The sequence below is a fragment of the Carlito syrichta genome, unplaced genomic scaffold (genome assembly GCF_000164805.1).
Source record: "Carlito syrichta isolate Samal-C Ts95f unplaced genomic scaffold, Tarsius_syrichta-2.0.1 Scaffold153894, whole genome shotgun sequence".
NCBI classification, from domain to species: domain Eukaryota; kingdom Metazoa; phylum Chordata; class Mammalia; order Primates; family Tarsiidae; genus Carlito; species Carlito syrichta.
The window spans coordinates 92477-119038 of NW_007097990.1; the positions used below are offsets into that span (position 1 = coordinate 92477).

The 26562-nt window shown below is 49.4% G+C and overlaps 1 protein-coding gene across 1 annotated transcript in view; it reads left to right on the forward strand.

The window, feature by feature from the left end:
• ARHGEF18 (Rho/Rac guanine nucleotide exchange factor 18) overlaps nucleotides 1-26562 on the forward strand; it is an 87594-nt gene that overhangs the window by 44390 nt on the left and 16642 nt on the right. Inside the window, exons 9-16 of the mRNA XM_008050859.2 lie at nucleotides 16625-16763; nucleotides 17619-17731; nucleotides 17874-18014; nucleotides 19020-19270; nucleotides 20208-20333; nucleotides 22347-22464; nucleotides 23272-23520; nucleotides 25771-25847. Of these exons, the coding sequence (XP_008049050.2) occupies nucleotides 16625-16763; nucleotides 17619-17731; nucleotides 17874-18014; nucleotides 19020-19270; nucleotides 20208-20333; nucleotides 22347-22464; nucleotides 23272-23520; nucleotides 25771-25847 (1214 nt within the window). The remainder of the gene's footprint in view (nucleotides 1-16624; nucleotides 16764-17618; nucleotides 17732-17873; nucleotides 18015-19019; nucleotides 19271-20207; nucleotides 20334-22346; nucleotides 22465-23271; nucleotides 23521-25770; nucleotides 25848-26562) is intronic.

Consider the following 26562-nt stretch of genomic DNA (forward strand, 5'->3'; position numbering starts at 1 on the left):
AAAAAAAAAAAAAAAGGCAGGGGGTTTTTTTTAGAGTCAGGGTCTCACTCTGTTGCCCAGGCTGGAGTGCACAGTCAAGGCTCACCACAGCCTCAACCTTCTAGGCTCAGGCGATCCTTCCTCCTCATCCTTCTGGATGGCTGGGACTACAGGCACGTGCCACCATGCCCAGTTAATTTTTTTTTGTTTTTGTAGAGAAGAGGTTTCACTATGTTGCCTAGATTGGTCTCAAACTCCTGGGCTCAAGCGATCCTCCGGCCTCAGCCTCCCAAAATGCTGGAATGACAGGCATGAGCCATCGCACCCAGCCCTAGCAGTTTTTAATTTTATTTTCTTGAGTAAGTAACCCCTGACTTTGCGAGGTAGTTCGAGGTCTGGTCTTTCAGGCTGGGTGCCCACCGACTTCCTGACCATGACCTTTCCCCCACCTTCCAGCGTAGCATTTTTTTTTTCCTTTTGAGATCGAGTCTCACTCAGTCTTCCAGGCTTGAGTGCAGGGGCAGGATCATAGCTCACTGCTGTCTCCATCTCATGGGCTCAAGAGAACCTCCCGCCTTGGGCTCCCAAAGAGTTTTATTTTTATTTTTTTGATAAGAACAACTTAAGATTCCATAGGCTAAAGCCCTTAAGATGGCGGCTGTCCTTAAAGTGAAATGGTCAAGAAGGCGATTGACCTGGGCCCCTGCATGCCTCTCCTTTGGGTGCCTTCCTTCTCCTCGTTCTGCCCCCTGCCCTCCCTGCCTGCACCCTAAGGGCTGTGGTGGCCTCAGTGGCCTGTGGCCTGTGTGCTCATGACACAAGTGTCTGATCTGATGCTGAGATGAGAGACACCTGACCCTTGCTCTCAAGGAGGTCAGAATGCATCAAGGCTATATGATAAAGTGTTGTAAAGGAAGTGTGAGGCCTGGGGCCTTCGGACCAGGGAGCAGGGGGTGGCCTTCCAGGAGGACTCTGACCTGGCCCCACAGCTAGCCAGGCAGAGGGACACCTGGAGGCGAGGGGCCTAGGTACCTGGTCTCTGAGACCCCTCAGTGCACCCTAGTCGGAGTGCTGGGTGCAGAGTGACAGGAGATAAGGCCAGGGAAGGGCCAGCCCCCATGGAGGGGGAGGGATGAGAATGGGCAGGTCTGGGAGAGGGGTTGCCACCCAAGGAGGTCTTGGCCTGGGCTAAGTGACTGGGGCACAGCCCCATAGGCAGAAGGCAGGACGGGTGGCTGACTGGACTGGGATACAGGAGAAAGCATCCCACAGGTGCCCCAGTCTGAGGCTCCCAGAGGGAGGGCCCCACACCCACGAAATGCCCGCTAGGGAGAATGGAGAGAATCAAGCACTCCTTCCCAGGGAGTGAGTTCTCATCCTTTCTTGGTGCAGTTCAAAGCACCCCTGTGCACATACCTTTTAAAAAGTTTATCTTTTGTGTCCTGCAAGCCTTGGTGTATCCCAGAGGGACCTTTTTTTAATGAACCTTTCTGGGGGAGTAATTTTTAATTAACAGAAGTTGCAGAGATAGCACAGAGAATTTTCATATATTCCACGCCCAGTTTTCCCGGATGCAAACATTACTGTTTACTGAACTCCCAGACTTCCTTCAGATTTCGCTAACTTTCCTGTTCCAGGATCCAGCCCAGGATGCCACATTATATAATACTTAGTGGATTTAACTTTTGAGATATTTCCCTGTCCATCCTTTTCAATCATGTCATGTCCAGTTCTGTTGTGTTTTTTGTTGTTGTTGTTTGTTTGTTTTTTGAGTTGGAGTCTCACTTTGTCGCCCAGACTGGAGTGCAGTGGCCGCTTCCGGCCACCGCAACCTCGACCTGCTGGGTTCCAGTGATCCTTCTGCCTCAGCCTTCCTAGTAGCCAGAATTATAGGCATGCACTACCACGCCCAACTGATTTTTTGATTTATTGTAGAGATGAGGTCTCGCTGCCCAGGCGGGTCTCAAACCCGCGGGCTCAGGCAATCCACTCACCTCAGCCTCCCAAAGGCGTGGGATTACAGGCTGAGCCACGAGCCTGGCCCGTTTTTTTTGTTTTGTTTTGTTTTTTTAAGAGACAGAGTCTCACTCCTTGGTGCAGGCTGGAGTGCAGTGGTGTTATCTCAGCTCACTGCTGGCACGAACTCCTGGGCTCAAACGATCTTCCCGCCTTAGCCTCCCAAGTAGCTGGGACTACAGGCGCACCACCACACCTAGCTAATTTTTTTTCTTTTAGAGACAGGGTCTTGGTGTGTCTTGAACTCTCAGGCTCAAACAGTCCTCCCACCTCAACTTCCCTAAACAGTGGGATTTTGGGTGCGGGCCACTGTGCTCAGCCCTATGTCTGATTCTAATAACCAGTCTTTGAGAATCAGAATCATTCTTTGGCTCCTGGCTCATTTCCTCACTCCTGATAATTTTTTTTTCTTTGAATAGGAGTCTCACTCTGTCGCTCAGGCTGGAGTACAGTGGCATGCTCATGGCCACCGCAGTTTCCACCTGCTGGGCTCAGGCAATCCTTCCACCTCAGCCTTCCAAGTAGCTGGAACTACAGGCACATGCCACCACACCCAGCTACTTTTTTAATTTATTGTAGAGGCAATGTCTCACCAAGTTGCCAGACTGGTCTCAAACCCCTGGACTCAGCCAATCCTCTTGCCTCCACCTCCCAAAGTGCTGGGATTACAGGCATGAGCCACTGTGCCTAGCCTCTGATAATTCTTTATTAAGTCATTCTCAGAATTTTTTAAGGGCTTCTCTCCCCTTTTACCCTGCAGTATTAGGTCATTGAAATAAACCTCTCTTTCCTGGGAGCCCTTTCTTCCTCCTCTCAAAAGCAAATTTTTGAAAAGGGAAAGCACATTTAATTTAAACAACACAAAGGAGCTATTATCCACAATAAGAGTAGGCAAGCATCCTTTCATTATTACATTACTTCATTTTGGCACCAAAATATCCACTGATGTGTTTGGAGAAAAACAAAATGCCATGTAGGCAGGAGCCACTGAGTCATCTGCCATTTGGTCCATTTCAGGGCTAGAAAGATCTTTGACCATTTACTGTTGTTATTGTTTGGGGTTTTGTTTTAATTTAATGCACGTATGATTCCTAAGTTGCAGGTACCATTCAGTAATGTGATCATAAAGAAATGCCAGGTGCAACCAGCAAGATTTAAATTCAGACCTAGGCTTTCAAGTAAATCTTTTGCCCTGATTAATATTTGGCCAGCATTTAAAGATTATATAGTTTCTCTTTTCCCAGACACAAGCAACAATTCATTGACCACAATTCTGGCTGGACATGGTGGCTCATGCCTGTAATCCCAGCTCTTTGGGATGCTGAGATGGGAGGATCACTTGAGCCCAGGCATTTGAGACCAGTCTGGGCAACATATCAAGACCCCATCTCTACAAAAAATAAAAATAAAAAAGAAGAATTAGCCAGATATGATTGTGTACACCTGTAGTCCCTGCTTCTTGGGAGGCTGAGGTCGGAGGATCGCTTGAGCCCAGTAGTTCAAGGCTGTAGTGAGCTATGATTGCACCACCGTATAAATCAGAAATAAAAAAATTGATCACAGCTCTTTAGATAGGCAAGTAAGTTATTTAATGTTTGTACTAAAATAACAAAGTCAACTTTTCTGTGCCTCACAGTGATGAGGTGGAGTTACTCATTAAGGGCCAATTCTCCCATGATGCTTATCTTTCCATATACCCTGAGGTGGATGTATTTGTTGTCCAAGGAAAGTCTTCCTGTCTAAAAAGAGGATGAATAGTATTCAGGGAGAGCAAAGATTCAGAGAAAGCAAGTTTTACAAACGGCCCTTGGCGATTTCCAGTGGCGATTCATTCTCATTGCTTATTCTAAGTCAGTAATTATTGCAAGTTTTTGAAAGTCAGCATGATAGGGGGGAGACTAAAAAAACACGGGATTTATTTATTAAGAAATTGTGCATTTATTCTTACATGTTAAAACTTCAGTCACCTTCCAAGTACTCTCTGTTTTATCCAATACACCTGTTGAGACACTTTTTCCACTGCTCAAAACAGTTCTTAAACTCGTCCATTTTGATGCCTTTTAGTCCTTCTTCTATTTCACCTCTTTCACATCGGCATTTCCCTTTGAGGACTTATTTCATCTGGGGATTAAGAAAAAAAAAGTTGCTTGAGGGTGAGATTGGGTGAATAGGGAGGGTGGGACACAGGGGTCAAGCCGATTTTGGTCAAAAACTGCTGAACACTCAGCGCATCGTGGGTAGGTGTGTTGTCATGAGAAGAACCTGTCACCTGTTTGCCACAGCTCAGGACGTTTCTTTGGCAAATCATGATACAACCTTCTCAAAACTTCCACATAAAAACCTTGGTTGACCATTTGATCTGGAGAAACAAATTCCAAATGTACTACAAATTCCGAATGTACAAATCATCCAAGAGATGATTCCGGGGTTTGGTTTTGTTTTTTTGGTCCCCCCTCAGATGTCAGATTGTTACCTATATTTCTAAGAATTAAGAAAACATAAGCAGTTGTTTTGATAGGCATGCCTTAACAAGACCTTGACTGAGTAGTTAGAGCTTTGCTGTGGACAACACAAATGTACCCGGATCCTTTTTAAACAAAAGGGATCCTTTCACATCCAGCTCGGTGGCCCTGGATTCCCATATGGCTCACCTAGGTCTCTTTGGCTGGGATTCCAGCATGGCAACCAACCGATACCAACAGGTAAAGCTCTTGTTCCATAGCACACCGAAGCAGTCGTTCACATGCAAAACACCTCACCCCAGTCCAGGAGCGCCTCCCTCTAGATTTCACATAACTTTGCTATCAACCAGCACAACTGAATGCCCCGTGGGTGCACCTTAATGCAACCAAAGGTGAAGTATTTCAAGAACACTCCCTTTTCCACTTCTGCCTCTTGGCAGATAGAACCATTCCTGAGCAGTACTCTTTGCAGTGGCACCCACTCCTGTGTCTATGTAGGCCACAAAGTGACAGCGCCCATGTGAGAGGGATGCCAGAGTCCCATCCTCCAAGAGATAATTCCGGGCTTTTGTCCAAGCAGGTGTGTGTCCTTCTCTCTTCTTCAGTATCACTACCTGCAGCTGGGGAGGATAGATTATGACATTCTTTTTGTTATCTTATTTTTTGAGTTGGAGTCTCTGTCACCCAGGCTGAAGTGCAGTGGCACACACACTCATAACCACCCCAGCATCCACCTGCTGGGCTCCGGCGATCCTTCCGCCTCAGCCTTCCAAGTAGCCAGAACTACAGACGTGCACTACCATGCCCAGTTAATTTTTTATTTATCATGGAAACAAGGTCTTGCCAAGTTGCCCAGGCTGGTCTCAAACCCGTGGACTCAAGCAATCTACTCCCCTTGACCTCCCAAAATGCTGGGATTATAGACTGAGTCACCAAGCCTGACCAATTATGACATTCTTAAGAATTGATAAAGAATGGGGCAAGCATAGTGGCTCACGTCTGTAATCCTAGCACTCGAGGAAGCCAAGATGAAAGGATGTTTTGAGCCCCAGAATTCAAGACCAGCCTGGCCAGCATAGAGACCTCATCTCTGTAAAAAAAAATAAAAATAAATTAGCAGGGTGTGGTGGTGCACACTTACTCCCAGCTATTCAGTAGGCTGAGGCAGAAGGATCACCTCAGTCCAGGAGGTCAACGCTGCAGTGAGCCGCAATCATGCCACTGCACTCCAACCTGAGCAACAGAGAGAGACCCCCAAATCTCAAAAAAAAAGAAAAAAAGCAAGGAAACCCAACTAGACTCAGCCCCCTTTGTTCCAGGAAAGGCCCCCACCTTAGCACTATAAGAGTCTGGGTGGACCAGGGGTCCCTCACCCACAGATGCCATTTGGGAGACAGAAGGGGGCACTGAAGACCCCACAGTCATGGCCCAGCCTCTCAGTGGTACTGTTCTGAGTCCCTCCTGTGTGGCTGTTGCTTCTGAGCTGCTGAGTACCTAGGACCAGCTGGTGGTTCTCTTAGCCAGGAGTCGTTTCTCCATATCCACACGTGACTCACTTCGGTTCTACACGGTGGCCACCTTGAGAGGCTACCACCCAAAGTCACTGGCTTGTGCCCAGGAGAAAGTGTCCTCAGTAGAGCCACCAGCCCCACAAACCCTTTTGTCACGTACCAGTTTATCTTCTTTTGTTTACTTTCATCCTTGTCTTCTGTCCCCACGCATTAAGGCGACCGGTCCTAAGGTCCTCAGGCACTTGTCATTTTCATGGTAGCCCTCCCTGAATGTTTTGAAGTCCACTATCTTTTCTTTTGTTTTTACCATATTTTTTTTTAAGAGTTGTGGGGTACAAGTGGGGATCTGCTACATAAGTAGACTTCATGCAGGTGAAGTTTGGGCTTCTAGCTAGCCCTCTCTCCTCCTGGTAGTGAACCAGGTACCCAGTGTGTTGCCACATGTCCCCTCCCTCCTCCCTCCCCTCCCCACAGCAGTGCCCAGCATCTGCCAATCCCACTCTTGCACTAGTGTGACTCATGTTCAGGAGCCATGATGTCTGCTTTCTTTTTTTTTTGAGTTGGAGTCTCACTCTGTCGCCCACACTGGAGTGCAGTGGCCACTCCCGGCCACCACAGCCTCGACCTGCTGGGCTCCGGCGATCCTTCCATCTCAGCCTTCCAAGTAGCTGGAACTACAGGTGCACGCTACCATGCCCAGCTAATTTTTGATGTATGGTAGAGATGAGGTCTCACCAAGTTGCCCAGGCGGGTCTCAAACCCGTGGGCTCAGGCAATCCACTCACCTCAGCCTCCCAAAGGCACAGGATTACAGGCTGAGCCACCGAGCCCGGCTTGTCTGCTTTTTTTTTTTTTTTGAGTTGGAGTCTCACCCAGACTGGAGTGCAGTGGCCGTTCCCGGCCACTGCAGCCTCGACCTGCTGGACTCCGGCAATCCTTCCGCCTCAGCCTTCCGAGTAGCTGGAACTACAGGCAAGCACTACCACTCCCGGCTGATTTTTTAATTTATTGTAGAGATGAGGTCTCGCCAAGTTGTCCAGGCAGGTCTCGAACCCACGGGCTCAGGCAATCCCTTCACCTCAGCCTCCCAAAGGCGTGGGATTACAGGCTGAGCCACCCAGCCGGCTGTCTGCTTTCTTACAAAGGAAGAACCAGCTGGTAATTCCCAGGCCTTCCTCCTGGGCCAAAAGAACTCCCTAGGCGGTCTTGGTCACCTGCTGGTCACCATCACCAGTCTTCTGTCCAAGAGGAGAAGAAAAAGCAGGAAGAGGAAGGCTGTTTGCTCTTTCTGCTAAGTGAGGAATCCAGTGAGTGATACAGGAAGTTCTACATTTAAGTGAATTCTCAGGAAATGGAGTTGTTGTTGTTTTGAATTTGGGCCAGCACTCTGTCACCCAGAGTGCAGCGGTATGATCACAGATCACCGCAGCTTCAATCTCCTGGCCTCAGGCGATCCTCCCACCTCAACCTCCTGAGTAGCTGGGACTACAGGTGTGACCAGCACGCCCAGCTAATTTTTTGATTTTGTAGAGACGAGGTCTCGCTGTGTTGCCCAGGCTGGTCTCAAACTCCTGGGCTCAAGCAGTCTTCCCACCTTGGGAAGTACTGGGATTACAGGTGTGAGCCACTGCACCCAGCCAGGAAACGTGGTTTTATTCATCACTGGGTGTTGTGAACTGATTTATGTTCCCTTTAGATTCATATGTGAAAGCCCTAACCCCCAATGGGATGGTATTTGAAGATGGGGTCTTTGGGAGGTCATTTGCATTAGATGAGGTCATCAGGGTGGGGCCTCATGATGGCAGTAGTGCCCTTATAAGAAGACACCAGAGAGCTTGCTCTCACTCCACCATGGGAGGACACAATGAGAAGGTGGCCATCTGTAAGCCAAGAAGAGAGCCCTCACCAGGAACCAAACTGGCCCACACCTTGACCTTGGACTTTCCAGACCCTCGAACTGTGAGCAATAAATTCCTATTGTTTAAGATGCCCAGTCTATGGCATTTTGTTGACTAAGACATTGATCACGAATGTTCTTTCTTTTTTCGTTTGTTTGTTAAGGGTAGTTTTATCTCAGACTTTTCCTTATGAAATCATCATAGACTCACTATAAGTTGCAAAAGTAGAACAGAGAAGTTCTGTGTACCCTTCACCCAGTTCCCCTCAACTGTTACATCTCCTGTAACTATAATGGGATGTTAAAGCCAGGAAATTGGCATGGGGTAATGTGTGATTCTAGTTTTGAGCCATTTTATCACATGTGTAGATTCTTGTAACTCGTGCCATCAAGATACTGTTCCATCCCCCCAAAGTTCTCTTCATGCTTTACCTTTATAGTCACACCAACTCCCCTGCCTGTCACCACTAGTCCCTGGCAACCATTAATCTGTTCTCCATCTCTGTTGTAGAGTGATCTAGAACATCATGAAAAGATGGTTTTTTTTTTTCAGTCAGGGTCTCACTCTGTCTCCCAGGCTGGAGGGCACTAGCACAATCACTGCTCACTGCAGCCTCAACCTCCTGAGCTCAGGTGATTCTTCTGCCTCAGCCTCCCAAGGAGCTGGGACAGCAGGCGTGCACCACCATGCCCCACTAATTTTTTTATTTTTTGTTGAGATGAAGTCTCACTGTGTTGTGTTGCCCAGTCTGGTCTCGAACTGCTGGGCTCAACCCTGCCTCAGCCTCCCAAAGTGCTGGGATTGCAGGTATGAGCCACCACACCCGGCCGATTCTCCATCTCTATAGTTTTGACATTTTAAGAATGTTGTATAAGGAAAATCACACGGTGGCCTTTGAGGTTGGCTTTTTCACTTAGCATAATACCCTTGAGATCCCTCTGGATCATTGTGTATGTGAATGATTTTCTCTTTTTCACTGTTGAGTAGTATTCCATGGTATGGATGGATGGTGATTTGTCTAACCGTCCACCCACGGCAAGACATCTGGGTTGTTTCCAATTTGGGGCTATTACAAATAAAACTGCTGCGAACAGTTATGTAAAGGTTTGTTGTTATGGTTTTGGTTTTCGTTTTGATTTTGGAAATAGGGTCTTGCTCTGTTGCCCAGGCTGGAGTGCAGTTGTGCAATCATAGCTTACTGTAACCATACACTCCTGGGCTCAGTTGATCCTCCTGCCTCAGCCTCCCAGAGTGCTGGGATCTCAGGTATAAGCCATGGCACCCAGCTGTTTTTTGTTTTGTTTTGTTTTTTAATGGAAATGTTCAAGCATACAACAAAGTAGAAAGAATAGTATAATAATGCCCATTCATTAACCTCAATAATGATCGTAATTCTGCCTCAGTTCCATTTTGATCCCCTTATTAATTGAGTGATCGTGGACAATTGAGATAGAAATTAAGCTAATGCCTATAGGATGGATATAAAATATGTAGAAGCCAGGCACGGTGGCCCACACCTATAATCCCGCCAAGACGGGAGGATCACTTGAGCCCAGGAGTTCAAGACTAGCCTGGGCAACACAACACTGTGAGACTCTGTCTCTACAAAAATCAAAAAATTAGCAGAGCGTAGCAGCGCTCACCTGTAGTCCCAGCTACTCAAGAAGCTGAGGTGGAAGGATCGCAAGGCTGTAGTGAGCCACGATTGTACCACAGTACTCCAGCCTGGACAACAGAGCAAGACCCCAGCTCCAAAAAAAAATGTTTTTTGCATTTGACATGTAGATTGGCATAGAAGGCTTATGTACTTTTTTTTTAATTGGATGCTACCAGGTTTAGGAAGAATAATTCTTTCTGACTCACACTTCTTACCTGCAAGATGTCTTTTTAATTTTTCTTTGTCCTCTGAGGCATGGGATTAAGGGTTAATGTTGTTTTTCCTCCTACACTTTTATTCCTTTTGATACTATCTTGCTTGTGTAACAGCAAAATGAGGCAGGGCAGAGAAATCAATGAGTTGTCTTTTCATCGATTCAGTCTATTCTCAGGTGGCTGAAAAGCCAGGAGCTGTGAACTGAAAACTTCATTTTGTATCAGATTTCCTTTAATTGTCTCTCGAACACTTGCCAGTGAGCTGGTGCTTGCTAGAACTCTCCAGAGCCAGGTCACACCCTCAGCTCAAAAGATAAGGCTTTGATGAAACAAAGAATGAGAGGGTGAATGGGGATCTGAAACCTTCCTAAATTTGAGAAAAGGAGCCCCTGTGTTTCGAGGCTGAACCTGAGCGCCATGACGCTTGCCCGGTCCTTTGGCTTGAATGGCCTTTTGCAGAAAACTGCAGTCACTTGTGTGCCAGGGCCCAGCTGCCTTCAAAGGTTGTTTGGGGTCTCTTTATCATTGAAAAGCAGCAGAAATCTACAACTTAGAGCAGACAGTTTTTCCTTACAAGTTGGAATTTCTAGAAGCCAGTGTGCTTCTAGATTATAGCTAAAGGACAGTTTGAAACAAGTTAAGACTGTCACTAGTGCCATATTAGGGCCAGGCACAGTGATGCACATCTATAATCCCAGCACTTTGGGAGGCCGAGACGGGAGGATTGTTTGAAGCCAGGAGTCTGAGACCAGCCAGGGCAACATAGTGAGATCCCCATCTCTACAAAATATTTTAAAAATTAGCCAGGTGTAGTTTTGCAAGCCCATAGTCCCAGCTACTTGGGAGGCTAAGGCAGGAGGATCACTTGAGCCCAGGCAATCAAGGCTGCAGTGAGCTATGATCACACCACCTCACTCCAGTCTGGGTGACAGAGCAAGACCCCATCTCTTAAAAAAAAAAATCACCGGCCGGGCTGGGTGGCTCAGCCTGTAATCCCAGCACTTTGGGAGGCCAAGGTGAGTGGACTGCCTGAACCCGCAGGTTCAAGACCCGCCTGGGCAACTTGGCGAGACCTCATTTCTACAATAAATCAAAAATTAGCTGGGCATGGTAGCACACGCCTGTAGTTCCACCTACTTGGAAGGCTGAGGCAGAAGGATCGCCAGAGCCCAGCTAGTCAAGGCTGCGGTGGCCGGGAACGTGCCACTACACTCCAGTCTGGGCGACAGAGTGGAACTCGAACTCAAAAAAAAAAAAAAAAACTTCATGTGGGGCTTCATCAAAAATTACAAAAATCAACAGGGTAATAACTACTTAGCCTTATGTAATTTTTGGTGGGTCCTTAATGATTCTTACAAGAGCTAGTGAGGAGTTTTGCTTGTATATCAGAGGAAGAAGCCTGTGGTTTCCACGATTGAGGTGGAGAGGCACACAGGAGCAAAACTGCACTAGAAAACAGTGTAGGGTCTTTGCTCCAGATAAAGTAACTTAGGTAGGATCCTGGCACCTGTCACACAAGTTTTGTCACCTAACTTGTTCACAGACAGTTCTTTAGTTGAAGAAACCAGGACAAAACAGATTTTTAAAAATCATCAACCAGGTCATGGGCTCACACCTGTAATCTTAGCACTTTGGGAGGCCAAGGCGGGAGGATCGCTTGAGCCCAGACATTCAAGACCAGCCTGGGCAACATAGCAAGACCTCATCTCTACAAAGTTAAAAATTAGAAAATCATCCTTATGACAGTCTACTGTCTGTGTTTGTCACTGAAAACAAGGGTGTATTTTTTTTCCCCTTGGGCCCAAGAACCTTTTTCATTTCACCATTCACTCCTCATTTCTGTCCCTGCCTTTTCTCCGGGTCCCCTTGTAGAAACAACTCTGCAGCTTATAGCCGCCACAGCAGGCCAGGTACATGCCGATCCATCGATCGCACCTCTCAGCAGTAGGCAGACGGTGTTAATTAGGCTCCAGAGTGTCTGCTGTGGCTGTGCAGACGGTGCTGAACAACACAGGCTGAACTCAAATGCCGTAGGCACCTGCTGTAGGAAACATGAGAGCAGGAGAGAAATATGGATTTCTGGCTCTCAGGAACTATATGGTTTTTTATGGGAAGGGGTGCTTTTTGGTTTTGTTTTTTGAGTCCGGGTCTCACTCTGTCACCCAGGCTGAGTGTCACCCATGCTTACAGCCACCACAGCCTTGACCTGCTAGGCTCAGGCGATCCTTCCACCTCAGCCTTCCCAGTACCTGGGACTGCAGGCACACCACCACACCTGGCTAATTTTTTTATTTTTTGTAGAGATGAGGTCTCACTATGTTGGCCAGGCTAGTCTCGAACTCCTGGGTTCAAGCAGTGTTCCCGCCTCGGCCTCCCAAAGTGCTGGGATGGTAGGCATGAGCCATTGTGCCCGGCCCATACTATATGTTGGACTACAAATGTCTTATCCTCCTACTGCAGAAAGATAGCTGGGCATCACAGGTGTCAGTCTGCCTATTTAGTAGGTTGACTGAGATGTAATTCACAGACCATACAGTTCATACATTTAAGTGCATTCAGTGACTTTTAGAATACTCACAGGGTCACTACAGCTTGGCCTGGTGTTATACCCTCCATATATATGTCAGAACACTGCAGCAGAAGATTGGAGGCTCTCCCAGCCCTTCCAGGCAGAACTCTGGCCCCCAGGCAACTGGTGTTTTTAGGATTCCCAGGGTTTGTTTTAAACAGGCATGGTAAGACACACAGACACAAAAAAGACTGTCTTGAAGGAAGAAGTTGTTTTCAGTCCCCTAGATGCTGGAGGCAGGGTCACATGGGGAAACACCAGGGTTGGTTGGGGACAGAAGGGAGACTGAGTAAGAGCTTTTATTGTGGTTTCTATGGGAAATACACTTAGATTGGGTCCTCTTTGTCTGGAACCTGACCCTGAGTGATGAGTTAAAGGCTACAGTGAGCCATGATTGTGCCACTGCAGTCCAGCCTCAGTGAGAGCCAGACCCTGTGTTTAAAAAAAAAAGGTGGTAAGACCTCATTACTACAAAAAAATTTAAAAATAGCCAGGTGTGGTGGCGCCGGTAGTCCCAGCTACTCAGGAGGCTGTGTTGGGAGGATTGCCTGAGCCTAGGATTTGGAGGCTGTGGTGAACTGGGCGACAGAGTAAGACCTTGACTCAAAAAAAAAAAAAAGAAGACATAGAACCATTCCATCACTGCAAAGAAACAATGATTTCTTTTTTTAAAAAATTGTGGTAAAATATATATAAAATAAAATTTACCATTTTAATCATCTTAAGTGTCTAATTCAACAGCATTAAACACATTCACGTGGTTGTACCACCATCACTTTCTTATCTTCCCAAACAGAATCTCTGTCCTGATGAAACACTCACTCCCTGTCCCCTCCCCCAACCCCTGGCACACCCCCCTCCGGCACCCCCCCACACTACTGTCGCTGTGAACTTGACTCCTCTAGGTGCTTCCTGCAGGTGGAATCAGACAGGATGTGACCTTTTGTGCCTGCCTTATGGCATTAAGCTTCATGTCCTTAATGCAGTAGCAGCACGTATCAGAGCTATTTTCCTCGCAAAGGCCAAGCCGTATTCTATTGTGCAGACGGACCACATCGTGTGGGTCTGTTCGTCCCTGCGCGGCCCATTGGGTTGCCTCTGCTTTTTGGCTATTGTGAATCATGCCGCTGTGAACACGGGTGTACAAGAATCTGTTCGGGTCGCTGCTTTCCATCTTCTGGGCAAATACCCAGCAGTGGAGTTGCTGCTGCGATCATTCTGTATTTGCCGAAACAGTGTTTTCTTGGCATGTGTTCATGGGCAGCTCCCACTCTGTTCGGGAGTGCCTTTCATTTTCTTCTGTCGTCTTCCACACTCTGTTGGGTGACAGACAATAATCAGAACAAAAGATAAGTTGTATCGTATGTTAGCGAGGCCTTCATTCTTTTATCCTAAGTTCTATCCCTTGTGCCCCTTTGGGTCCTGGGGTACCTGGTCTCCCTAGCCATGATGCTAAGACATGAAAACTTTAGTGTTTTCTAAATCATCAAAGGAAGATTTAAGTCTATTACCATAAAGTTAGCACTCCCAATAGTTCTTGTGTTGGAGTCTCACTCTGTTGCCCACTCTAGAGTACAGTGGCACGATCACAGCACACCACAACCTCTGACTCCTGGGCTCAAACTATCCTCCTGCTTCAGCCTCCCTAGTAGGAGTAGCTGGGACTACAGACACACACCACAACACCCGGCTGTTTTTTGTTTGTTTGTTTGTTTGTTTTTGTAGACATGAGGTCTCACTGTGTTACCCAGGCCAGTCTCAAACTCTTGGGCTCAAGCAGCACTCCCACCTTGGCCTCCCAGAGTGCTGAGATTACAGACATGAGCCACTGTACCTGGCCCCATAGTTTCTTAAAATTCTTCAGAGTCCGTGATTCCTGGAGTGTATTCACAGTGACCTTTTCTTCCATGTGCTCTTTGATTAAAGCAGAATCTGTCTGACTTTAGGCGGGACCTGTGTTCAAGGGAACAATCTGTCAGCCATGTCAGGATGCCAGCCGGGTGAAGGACGCATTTAAGGATTTATCCCCTATTTGTACGTTTAGGTCATAATTGCCTGGGCCGGGCTGAGTGTGGTGTGGAAATGGCAGGAAGTGCCCGCCCTGGACTACACAACCTTCAATTTCAGCTTTCTGTCTTTGTGCTTGGGTGTTTCTACATGAGTGTCAGCTTCATCCCCTTTGCCTACTATAATAATAGTTATTGTTAACCATTTATTACCATGACAGCAGATGGTTTGCGGTCACTCAGTGAATATCATCCTTGCCATGCTGGGCTGTGGTAAAGAAAGAAAGCCACTCAGAACATGCATAATGTGGTGTCACACAGCTTAGTGGCTAATGTCTCCGTTTACATGCTTCCTTTATTACTTCTCTGCCCAAAAATCTCTAATACATACCCACCTGCATGTTTGCAGTCACCTTTAATTTCCACTTAAATTAAAAGTCATTCAGAGAAGCCTCCAACTCCTGGGCTCAAGTGATCCTTCCACCTCAGCCTCCCAAATAGATGGGACCATAAGCATGTGCCACCACATCTGGCTACTTTTTTGAATTTTTATAAAAATTGAGTCTCACTATGTTGCCCAGGCTGGTCTTGAACTCCTGACCTCAAGTGATCCTCCCACCTCAGCCTCCCAATGCATTGGGATTACAGGTGTGAGCCATCGTGCTGGGCCCAGATTTCTTTTTAATGCTGCTGTCTCTTCTTACTTGAGCAGAACTTTAAGGTGTGATTTTATAAAATGAGAGAATAAACCAGCCACACAGCCCATCTCAGCTAGGCCTGACTTTAATGGTCAACTTGTCAAATAGGAGAGAACTCAGCCTAATAAATGATGCTAAGCTGTCATTAAGAGTTGTGTCTGACCGGGCACAGTGGCTCATGCCTGTAATCTCAGCACTTTTGGAGGCTGAGGTGGGAGGATTGCTTGAACCCAGCAGTTCAAGACCAGCCTGGGCAACATAGAGAGACCTCATCGCTACAAAAAAATTCAAAAATTAGCTGGGCGTGGTGGTGCCTATAATCCCAACTACTCAGGAGGCTGAGGCAGGAGGATTGCTTGAGCCCTGGAGTTGGAGGCTGCAGTGAGCTATGATCACACCCCTGTACTCCAGCCTGGGTGTTGGAACAAGACTCTGTCTTTTATTTTTTTGAGTTGAAGTCTCACTCTGTCGCCCAGGCTGGAGTGCAGTGGCACACTCACAGCCACACCAGCGTAGACCTGCTGGGCTCTGGCGATCCTTCCACCTCAGCCTTCCAAGTAGCTGGAACTTCAGGTGCATGCTACCACACCCGGCTAATTTTTTATTTATTGTAGAGATGAGGTCTCACCAAGTTGCCTGAGCTGGTCTTGAACTCACGGACTCAGACAATCCAAATCCAGCACCTCAGCCTCCCAAAGTGCTGGGATTACAGACTAAGCCACTGAGCCCAGCCTCTGTCTCTTAAAATAATAAAAAATAAAATAGTTGCATTTTTCTATCAGTGGGAAAGTTTACTGGTGGGCACATGCATCCTATGATCTGATGTCTTAAATAAATGAGCAAATAGGTATAAACTGCCCTTTGGGGCCCCAGCTGCTGATTTGGTTTATAATCAGAATCAGAGTCTCACCTCCACTTGGACGGTAGAATTCTACCTGAGTGCTGACAGCCAGGGCGGCTGAACATTGTGCCCTGCGGTCTCTGGGTCTTAGAGCCATCCCAACACCCAATCGCAGATCAATTATCATCATTTGCGTGGTGTCGGCATGAACCACGCCAAGCCCAGAGCTCAGTATTTCATGATCTTAGATTATTCACAGCAAACTCAAACTGTCTTCTTGCTTCTTACCCCCTGCAAAGACCAAGGGGAGCAAGGGGCGGGGGTTCTGTTTGTTTTACCCAAGGAGAAAAGACTGCAGTTCCTGCACTAAACGGTCACAGTGGGGACCAATTTCCTGGGCTCCAGACCCACTGCTTCAGCCAATACAGCAGGGAAGACGCAGCTCTGTCTTCTAGAAGGATCCCACTGAGGCATAAAAACAGTGCAGCCCAGCCTGGGACCGCACCAGGTCTCAGAGCCCCGGGCGCAACCATGGGGAACACACACTCGAAAAGCGGTGACAGGCACAGCGCACTCCCCGGCCACCCCGAGCTGTCTTTCTACAGCTCTTTCCCCAGGAAATGGAGCGAGAACGTCTTCCTGGATAACGAGCTGCTCACTTCCAAGATCCTGTCTGTGCTGCGGCCACAGTCAGAGCGGGGTTTCCGTGCCGGCGACCTCCGCTGTCCTACCCACTTTCTGAGCACCAACTCTGTCTTTGCCTCTGTCGCAGCCTCGCTCAAGGAGCATCCCAGCGGCACCCTCGTGTCCGATGGCAGCCCGGCCCTGTCCAGGAATGTCGGCATGACGGTCTCTCAGAAAGGAGGTCCCCAGCCAACACCGAGCCTGGCTGGCACTGGGACACGACTCGGGTAAGCAGGGTCCCCTCTCTGCCGTCAGGCAGATGGCGTCCCACGGTCGGGGGCGGGGAGGTGTTGACAGCCTCCCCCACATAAGACCCTACAGAGATCTATGTGAGTCAGCACAGCCCCCCTCCAACCCCCACCCCGCACCCCGGTGCTGAGCGGTGAAGTCCCTGCTAGACCCATGTCTCTTCTTTTTCAAAAACAGTGCGTCCAGGGGTGTGCTTGGCCACCCATGGAGCCAGCTTGCTTAATTCTCTAGAGGAGTCTCAGACTCATCCCTCAGTCAGGGCTCCTTCCTGTCCTCAAGGCGAGGCTCAGAATCCCACCGGGGGGCGCCATGGAGGACGTGTCCCATTATCTCTGCCTTATCTGGTCTTAGAGGACTCTGGGGTGGTGCCTGCGATGCTACCTTCATCTGTGTCCCGGGTAGAAAGTGAGCTAGAACCTATCGTGTCTGTGGGGACCCCTCTGTGAGCTGGTGGGGAAAGCAGGAGATGGTCTTCTTCCTTGGAGGAGGGACTTGTCCCCGACCCTCAACAGTGAGGCTGTGTCCGCCTGACTCCTGGCAGGAAGAATCCCAGGGGCTCCGGCGGTCAGTCAAGGAAGTCTGCAGTTCATACTCCTGTAGAATGTACCCGAACATCAGCGGCAGTTACGGTGGAAGAAGTCCTGATGAGACATTGACAGAGAGTCTCCTGCTTTTACAAAATGATCTGTGACAAAATTGAGGCTTCTATTGAAATCTGGAAAGTTCTCAGAGAGTCTTTAAGTAGATGGAGTAACTGATCTGCCTTCATAGCATGGGGTTGTGTGTGTTTAACTCGATTTTCTGATTTAATTGTTTTTGTTATTTTCACTTAGACCAATCACAGGAGAGATGGATGAAGCCGATTCCGTGTTTTTAAAATTTAAGCTGGCCGCTGATGACTCTCTGTCACTCACATCTTCCAATGCTGAGTCCATTTTTGTAGAAGGTACGGTCATCTTGATTCTCTCGCACCTGTCACACAGTCCCTGTCCATCCTGGGAGGGGCTGGGACCCACATCAGCTTGCCCATGGGAAGGACTCCATGTGGGGGGCCCCAGACCCCCAACAGCCCCTCATTCTTCCCTCAGATCCCTATACTGCCTCACTGAGGAACGAGATCGAATCGGACAGCCACGAGTTTGAGGCTGAGTCCTGGAGCCTGGCCGTGGACCCGGCCTATGCCAAGAAACAAAAGAGGGAGGTGGTGAAAAGACAGGATGTCCTTTATGGTAAGAAGTCCAGAGCCCAGGGCCATGCCAGCCTCCACCCACCCACCCACCTTCCTTCCTCCCTCCCTCCCCTCACCTCCCTTCTCTCTTCTCTCCTCCCTTCTCCTCCCCTCTCTTCCTTTCTCTCTTTCTTATTCCACCTGGGAGTCTGGGTTCCAGTCAACCTTCCCTGAGACCATATGTCCTGCTCCACCTGCCTCCCCACCCAGCCCTGTGTCCTGCGCCAGGGAAGAGATGGTTGGGGAGGATTTTGTTAGAACACGTCTGTGTGGAGGGTCTGGTCAAATGCCCAGGTCACCTTGCTGGTGACCATCTTGGTCTGTTCTAGTTGCTCTAACAGAATGCCAAAGACTGGGGGTTGTAAACAACAGCTGTTTGTTGCTTAAAATTCTAGAAAGTCCAATATCAAGGCGCCAGCAGATTTAGTGTCTAGTGATGTCTCTTCATCTGTCTGGCTTACAGATGGCACCTTCCAGCTCTGTCCCTCTGTGGTCTCTGATGGATCCTTTTCCTAAGGGCACTAATCCCATCGTGAGGGCTCCACCCTCATGACCCGACCACCTCCAAAGGCTCCACCTCCTAATGCCATCACTTTGGGGGTCAGGATTTCAGCATATGAATTTGGAGGGGCATAGACCTCCAGGTCACCACAGTCTGGTTGTGATTGGAGACACACAGATGTGTGAACTTCACATCCACAGGAGTGACATTCCTCAGAACAATCTTCTTACTTAATACAGCCTTGAAACATCTTCAGTTGACTCCAGCCACAAAACCCTCCTGTGGTGTTATGGCCCTGGGGCCGCTCCTGTTCCTGCTCCCTTAGGCTGGGACCCCTGCAGCCCTGGACTGGGGAGGGTAGGACACCTAGACACTGTGGGCAGTAAGAAAGACCCTGAGGATGCAGAGAACTTTCCAAAGCTGGCCCAGCACGCACAGGGCGGGTAGCACCCACCAGTGCCGGCGGGGCTGGGTAGGTGAGTCCTGCCATCCATGCCCCCGCAGAGCTGATGCAGACCGAGGCGCACCACGTGCGGACCCTCAAGATCATGCTGAAGGTGTACTCCAGGGCCCTGCAGGAGGAGCTGCAGTTCAGCAGCCAGGCCGTCAGCCGCCTCTTCCCCTGTGCCAACGACCTGCTGGATATGCACAGCCAGTTCCTCTCCCGGCTCAAGGAGCGCCGCCAGGAGTCCCTGGAGGAGGGCAGTGACCGGAACTATGTCATCCAGAAGATTGGGGACCTCCTGGTACAGCAGGTAGGTATGGCTATGCTTAGCCCAGCAGTCTCAAAGCCCCCTCCCTCCTTCCTTCCCTCCCTTCTTCCTTCCTTCCTTTTATTTTTTTTGAGTTGGAGTCTCACTCTGTCACCCAGACTGGAGTGCAGTGGCACGCTCCCAGCCACCACAGTCTCAATCTGCTGGACTCTGGCGATCCTTCCGCCTCAGCATTCCAAGTAGCCAGAACTACAGACGCGCACTACCACGCCCAGCTATTCTTTGATTTATTGTAGAGACGACGAGGTCTTGCCAAGTTGCCCGGGCAGGTCTCGAACCCGCTGGCTCAGGCAATCCTCTCACCTCAGCCTCCCAAAGTGCTGGGATTACAGGCTGGGCCACCAAGCCCGGCCCTTCCTTCCTTTTTTTAATGGAGTCTGGTCCTGTTGCCCAGACTGGAGTGCAGTGGTGCAGTCATAGCTTACCTGCAGCCTCAAACTTCTGGGCTCCAGTGATCCTCCTGCCTCAACCTGCCAAGTAGCTGAGACTACAGGTACCATCATGCACCTGGCTCATTTTTAAAACTTTTTTGTAGAGACAGGGTCTCACTTTGCTGCCCAGGCTGGTCTAAAATTCCTATGCTCAAGCGATCCTCCTGCCTTGGCCTCCCAAAGTGCTGGTGGAGGGATGAACTACCATACCTGGCCAAATCTATTTTTTTCTTCTTGGATCTCAGGAAGCTTTCCAGCATCTGTGATGTAGCAAAGTCCCTAAGCAGAAAGTTTTCTCATTTTTTCTGTATTACACTTTGGGATTACATACCTACATGAAAGCATTTCTCTGTTGGAGGACATGTTAGGAAGTAAGTCACAAGTAAATCCAGGATTTATTTTAGCAGAGTCAGATGAGCTAGATGAAAGTAAACCTTGGTGGTTCTCATGTTTCATTGTTGTAATGTTTCCCTTCTCTCTCCTCTCAGTTTTCAGGTGAAAATGGGGAGAGAATGAAGGAAAAATACGGTGTGTTTTGCAGCGGCCACAATGAAGCAGTCAGCCATTACAAGCTGCTTTTGCAGCAAAACAAGAAATTTCAAAACTTGATCAAGGTAAAAAAAAAATTTTTTTTTAATTAAAAACTTATCTTCTTTGCTGTCAGTTTTCTCCACAGAACCATAGAGTCTTGAGGTTTGTGAAATCACAGGGCACCTGTTAGAAAGCAGTGATTGGCAAGGCTTGGTTTAGTTTTATCACCAGAGCCCCATTGAGGACACATTGGTGAAATTTTACATAGAATCCCAAGATGTGAATCCAAGCAAAGTATATCCAGGGCTTTGTTCCTTCTCATACCAGGGTGGGCCCCGAAAGTCCCCTGCAGGCCCCCACATGGGACCTGCTGACTATCACGTCTCCCGCAGTCAGGGAGACTCGGGATCATTTGGAGGGGCCATCCCACGCTGGGAACTGGCCCCTCCCAGAGCCACCCCTTTATGCCTTTGGAGGCTCTGGCTATTGGAAGAAGCGTCACTCCAAACCCCCGCCCCTTTGCTGGTCCCTGCTTGCCTCCGGGGTCTGTGGAATGAACCTCCTGCCTCCTTTGCCCAAGAGTGGGCAGGTACTCAAGACCCAGCCAGTGTCATCATGTTGAGCTAAACCGCACCTGGACTCCACACTCCGAATGGGTTAAGGCCGCTTGATCCCAGTAGTGTTCGCCTCTTCAGGGGCCCTAACCCCTGATTCTGACACAACCTTCTCACCTGTGGCCCATTCAGGACTTCCTGCAGAAGTGACATTCAGCAACTCACAGTCTGAAGTTAGGGATGACGTGCATTTCAATTCCATTCCATGATCATCACAGTAGGTAGATATGAAAGGAGAGAACCACTTTGGGGCTGCAGTTCATCCAGTGGATGGAGCTGGAATGACCACCAGGCTGTGTGAGCCCGAGACACCTAGAAATGTATGCAGAGGGGGCAGGACTCCAGTGAAACTTTGTCCCACAGCCTATCACAAATTCCACAGTGGGCCAGGTACAGTGGCTCACACCTGTAATCCCAGCAATTTGGGAGGCAGGAGCAGAAGAATCACTTGAGCCTAGGAATTCGAGACCAGCCTAGGCATTATAATAGACCTCTTCTCTACAAAAAGTAAAAAAATTAGCTGGGCGTGGGTAGTGCACACCTGTAGTCCCAGCTACATGGAAGGCTAAGGCAGGAGGATTGCATGAGCTTAGGAGGTGGAGGCTGAGGTAAGCCATGATTGTGCCATAGCACTCCAGCCTGGGCGGCAGAATGAGATGCCCATTCAAAAAAAACATCCACAGTGCCTCTCATGTCCCCTTAAGAAGTGGCTCTTTTCAGTTGCTGACACCCCTAAAACACATCAGAGCAGACAGGGAGAATGTGTGGTGTGAACCAGAGAGCATGGGAAGCCATTCTCAGCCACTTCAGGTGACAGTCTCTTGGGTTCTCAGCCAGGAATGTGCATCAGAACCATCACGTGGAAGGCATGTGCCCAAGCTAGTTCTGGAGGGCTCTGACAAGTGTGGATCAGGGTCAGGGTCTTTGTGGGGGGGAGGGACACCTTGACAGATGATTCCCATCACCACCCCTGGCTGGTTCTTATTTCTTCATTTCTTTTTTATTTTTGAGTCGGGGTCTCGCTCTGTTGCCCAGGCTGGAATGCCGTGGTGCAGTCATAGCTCACTGTAGCCTTGGACTCCTGGGTTCAAGAGATCCTTCCACTTTAGCCTCCTGAGTAGCTGAGAGTATAGGCATGTGCCAGCACACTGGGCTAATTTTTAAATTTTTTCATAGAGATGAGGTCTCACTGTGTTTCCCAGGCTGGTCTCAAACTTCTGGCCTCAAGAAATCCTCCGACCTTGACCTACCTCTAAAAGCACTGGGATGACAGGCATGAACCACCACGGCTGGCCTTTTGTGGCCTTTCTGTAGACAGCAGGTGACCCCTGCTTTCAGGTATCCAGTGCATGTCCCCTCCAAAGCAGCAAAAGGTCCTGCTGAGCCAGAAAAGAAAGGAACCCAGCCTTGGTAACCGGTCATTAATCGATTCGGCAGGAGCCGAGATGTTAACGCAGCTCAGTCTTTTCTTCCATTTCCTAGAAAATCAGCAACTTCTCCATTGTGAGGCGGCTCGGTGTGCAGGAGTGCATCCTCCTGGTTACGCAGCGCATCACCAAATACCCCGTGCTGGTGGAGCGCATCATTCAGAACACGGAGGGTAGGCTGGTCTCCCCCACCCGTCCCTCGCTGCTGCCAGCAGGGTCTCTGTCCCCCAGTCCCTGTGTCAGCAGCAGACTAGATACAGTCCCTGTGGAATCCACTCTGCTGGGTGCTGAGGTGTCTGGCAAGAAAGATGGGGTGGTGACCAGGTCTCACTCATCCACTGTCTGCCCTCCCCCCAATACTGGCAGGCCTTCGTCAGTATCTGTGGTGTGGATGAATGGGTGGAGACAGGGCCCTTGTTAAGGTCACAGGCCCAGCAATGACCTCTGTGTCGCATCACCAGGGCTAACAGAGGGATGTGCCTGGAGCCATGGAGACCAGAGAAGGGCACACAGCCCAGCAAGGAGTTCTCAGGGCGATGCCACTCCAGTGAATTCGGGCCGTGGGAGAACAAGCAGGTTCCCCTGCCACAAAAGCCACATTCTTGGAGTGAGATGAGCCAGCTCTCATTCGTGACAGGCAGTAGAGGGAGTCTTCTAAGAAAGGGTAGCAGACACAGGGAGTTTGTTTACTGAGTAGTGGCTGGCGGAGCTGGGCAGAGTGGTTTTATCACTTGAATTGCATCTGAGCTTCCGCATTCAACAGAAGCTCTAACGGGGTTAAAAGGAAACTCTGAAGTGTTGCATTTATTTTTGAGACCCATTTACATCTCAGTAGATCATAGTTGGGAGGTGGTTCTTAAAGGTCCTCTGCATGGTGGCCTCAGGGAACCCTCCTCACACATCCCACCCACCCTTCTGTAGTGTGTCTGCTTTTGTTGTGTTCATGAACACAAAGATGCTAACTCTGCTGTATGTGGCAGCTGACACCGAGGACTACGAAGACCTGACCCAGGCCCTGAACCTCATCAAAGACATCATCTCACAAGTGGACACCAAGGTCAGTGAGTGTGAGAAGAGTCAGCGCCTCAGGGAGATCACAGGGAAGATGGACCTGAAGTCCTCCAGCAAACTCAAGAATGGACTCACCTTCCGCAAGGAGGACATGCTTCAGAGGCAACTCCATCTGGAGGGCACACTGTGCTGGAAGACCACATCAGGGCGCTTGAAAGGTAAAGGCCTGCTTCTGGCCACCTCTGGTGGGCGCCATATTGAATCAGTGGGCACTGTCTTGGAGTGGTAGGTGCCATCTTGAAGTGGTCGCACGGTCTTGGGAGTGGTGGTATCATGTTGGATCTTAGATGGCTGACACCATCCTGGATCAGTGGGCACTGTCTTGGAGTGGTGGGTGCCATCTTGGATTAGTAGCAGTGGCTTAGATTGACCATCTTGGGGATGGTGGCATCATCTTGGATTGGTGGCACCATCCTAGAACAGTGGGCACCGTCTGGAGTGTTGAGTGTTAGGTACTATCTTGGATCAGTGATGCCATCCTGGTTCAGTGGTGCCATCTTATATCCATGGCACCATCTTAGATCCATGGGACCATTTTGGATCAATAGCACTATCTTGGATTATTGTGCCATCTTGGATTGGTGGCAGTATCTTGGATTGATGATACCATCCTAGATCAGTATGCACCATCTTAGAGTGGTGGGCATCCTCTTGGTTCAGTGGGTGGCATGTTGGATTGGTGGCACTGACTTGGATTGGTGGCATTGTCTTGGATTGGTGACATCATCCTGGATCAGTGTGTATCATCTTGGCATGGTGAGTGCCATCTTGGAGTTGTGGGTGCCCTCTTGGACTCGTCGGTGCCATCCTGGTTGGTGGGTACCCTCTAGGCATGGTCTCACCATCTTGGATCAGCGGGCTCCATCTTGGATTGCTGGTTGCCATCTTGGAGTGTTAGGCAAGGCACCATCCTGGATTGAGGGCACCATGTTGGGAGTGCTAGGTGCCCTTTTGTATTAGTGGACACCATTTTGGTTGGTGGGTTCCCTTTTGGAGTGGAGGCACCATCACCATCTTGGATCAGTGGGCACCATCTTGGATTGGTGGTTGCCATCTTGGAGTGTTAGACACCATCCTGGATTGGGGGCACCACGTTGGGAGTGCTAGGTTCTCTCTCATGTTGGTGGGTGCCAGCTGACAGAGAACTACTGCAACCTGACTACTTGATGACCAAAGGGAGGTTATGTGCAAGTAGGATGGGCACAGGCAGCCAGGAGTATATAAAAACAAAGTGGCTGTATCAGCACCCTTCTCTCTGGTCTCTGAAATACTGTAGTACAAACCAGGAGGGCACACTGAGTTGTTGAATTCTGAACAGAAACTCAAGGTATTGGCATCAGGACACCTCAGGTTTGACTCCAGGGTTCCAAACACACACAGTTGCCATCTGGATTCAGTTGCAGGCCTGCCTGCCGTCAGCCTGCCTGCTGTCGGCCCAGCCCTGAAGGGTCCCTGTGTAGTCAGAGAGTGCCACTAGGCCAGCTGATCAGTATCCCGAGCATCCCACTCACTGCCCAGGTGCTCTGAGCCCTGCTTTCAAGTTGCAGTTCTAAACCAGAGAGTACTCAGGACTCACCTCTGGGTTTCCTGACCATTTTCCGAGCCCCTAGAAACATCCCAGCCTCCTCGGGGTGGAAAGTGACAGCCTGTGTTTGTGTGTCACTTGAGTGGATGTGTATTGCACAGATAAGATTCAGGCACCGAGCTGAGTGGTGGGAATACACCTGACCAGATGAGGCCTGGCCCCTGCCCTCCTGGACTTCAGCCAGGGGACCAGAAGAGAAAGACAAGCAGACAAAACACAGACATGGCAAATGCTTTAAAGCAAGCCAGCAGGCTACAGTGCGAAAGAATTGAGTGTAGAGAGCATACCTGGTTTAGACAAGGGTGTCAGAAGCAGCTCCCTTAAAAGGTGATTTGTACACTGCCTGCAACCAAACATTCCCACCAAAACTGAGTTCAGAATCTGCACATGCCTTGCTGTGTAAGCTGTCCATATAGGGGCAAGGCACTGAGTGAGCTTGGGGGCACGAGGGGACTGAGACCAGTCCTTGCCCAGGTCACTGCAGTAGCTCAAGTCACAGGGAGAACAGAGGAGTCGGTCCATGTTGGGAAATCAGGGGAGTACTCCAGTGCCAGACTCAGAAGTTGCCATTACGGCAAAAAGAACTGTCGGGGCAGTGCAGCCTGACCACGGGCAGGAGCCACGGCTTAAGCTCCAAACACTGAAGGGATGTCTCAGATGAGGCTCTGGCCACTTGTGGGTGCTAGGTGTTGAAACCCAGAAGGGTAATGGAATGAGGCAGGAAGGAAGCGTCCATTCCCTCCTGGGTACTGGTGTCCATGATACTGCCAGCAGGACCCAGCCACGCAACCTTTAAGACACGTCCTCTGTGCTGTCTCCTCAGATGTTCTTGCTGTCCTGCTGACTGACGTGCTTTTGCTGCTACAAGAAAAGGATCAGAAATATGTCTTTGCATCAGTGGTATGTATCTTGTCCCTTCAGGCAAAGGTCCCTGCTTGCTGAACCTTGGAAGGTGCTCTGAAGCCACCCATGGAGGGCTGGCTGGAGGGGCTACATCAGTGGTGCACCCAGGAGTTACCCTGTGCATCCCAGGCCCTTCCAGAAGGCTCCAGGCAGGCAGGAGCAGAATTTTCCAGGAATGTGAGTCCTGTCTCGTCTGACAGAAGGCTTTGGTGTCCATCCTAACAGCCTTTCCAGCCTCAGTTTCTCTCTGCATTTCTGTGGCTCTTCCTCTGGCAAGGACTCATGGGCCCCAGAATCCTGGCCAACACCATCTTGGTTGGTGGGTTCCCTTTTGGAGTGGTGGCACCATCACCATCTTGAATCAGTGGGCACCATCTGGGATTAGTGGTTGCCATCTTGGAGTGTTAGGCACCATCCTGGATTGGGGGCACCATGTTGGGAGTGCTAGGTTCCCCCTGGGATTGGTGGGTGCCAGCTGACAGAGAACTACTGCAGCCTGGCTACTTGATGGCCAAAGGGAGGTTATGTGCAAGTAGGATGGGTGCAGGCAGCCAGGAGTATATAAAAACAAGGTGAGCCGGGCTTGGTGGCTCAGCCTGTAATCCCGCGCCTTTGGGAGGCTGAGGTGAGTGGATTGCCTGAGCCCGCGGGTTCGAGACCCGCCTGGGCAGCGAGACCTCATCTCTACAATAAATCAAAAAAAAATCAGCCG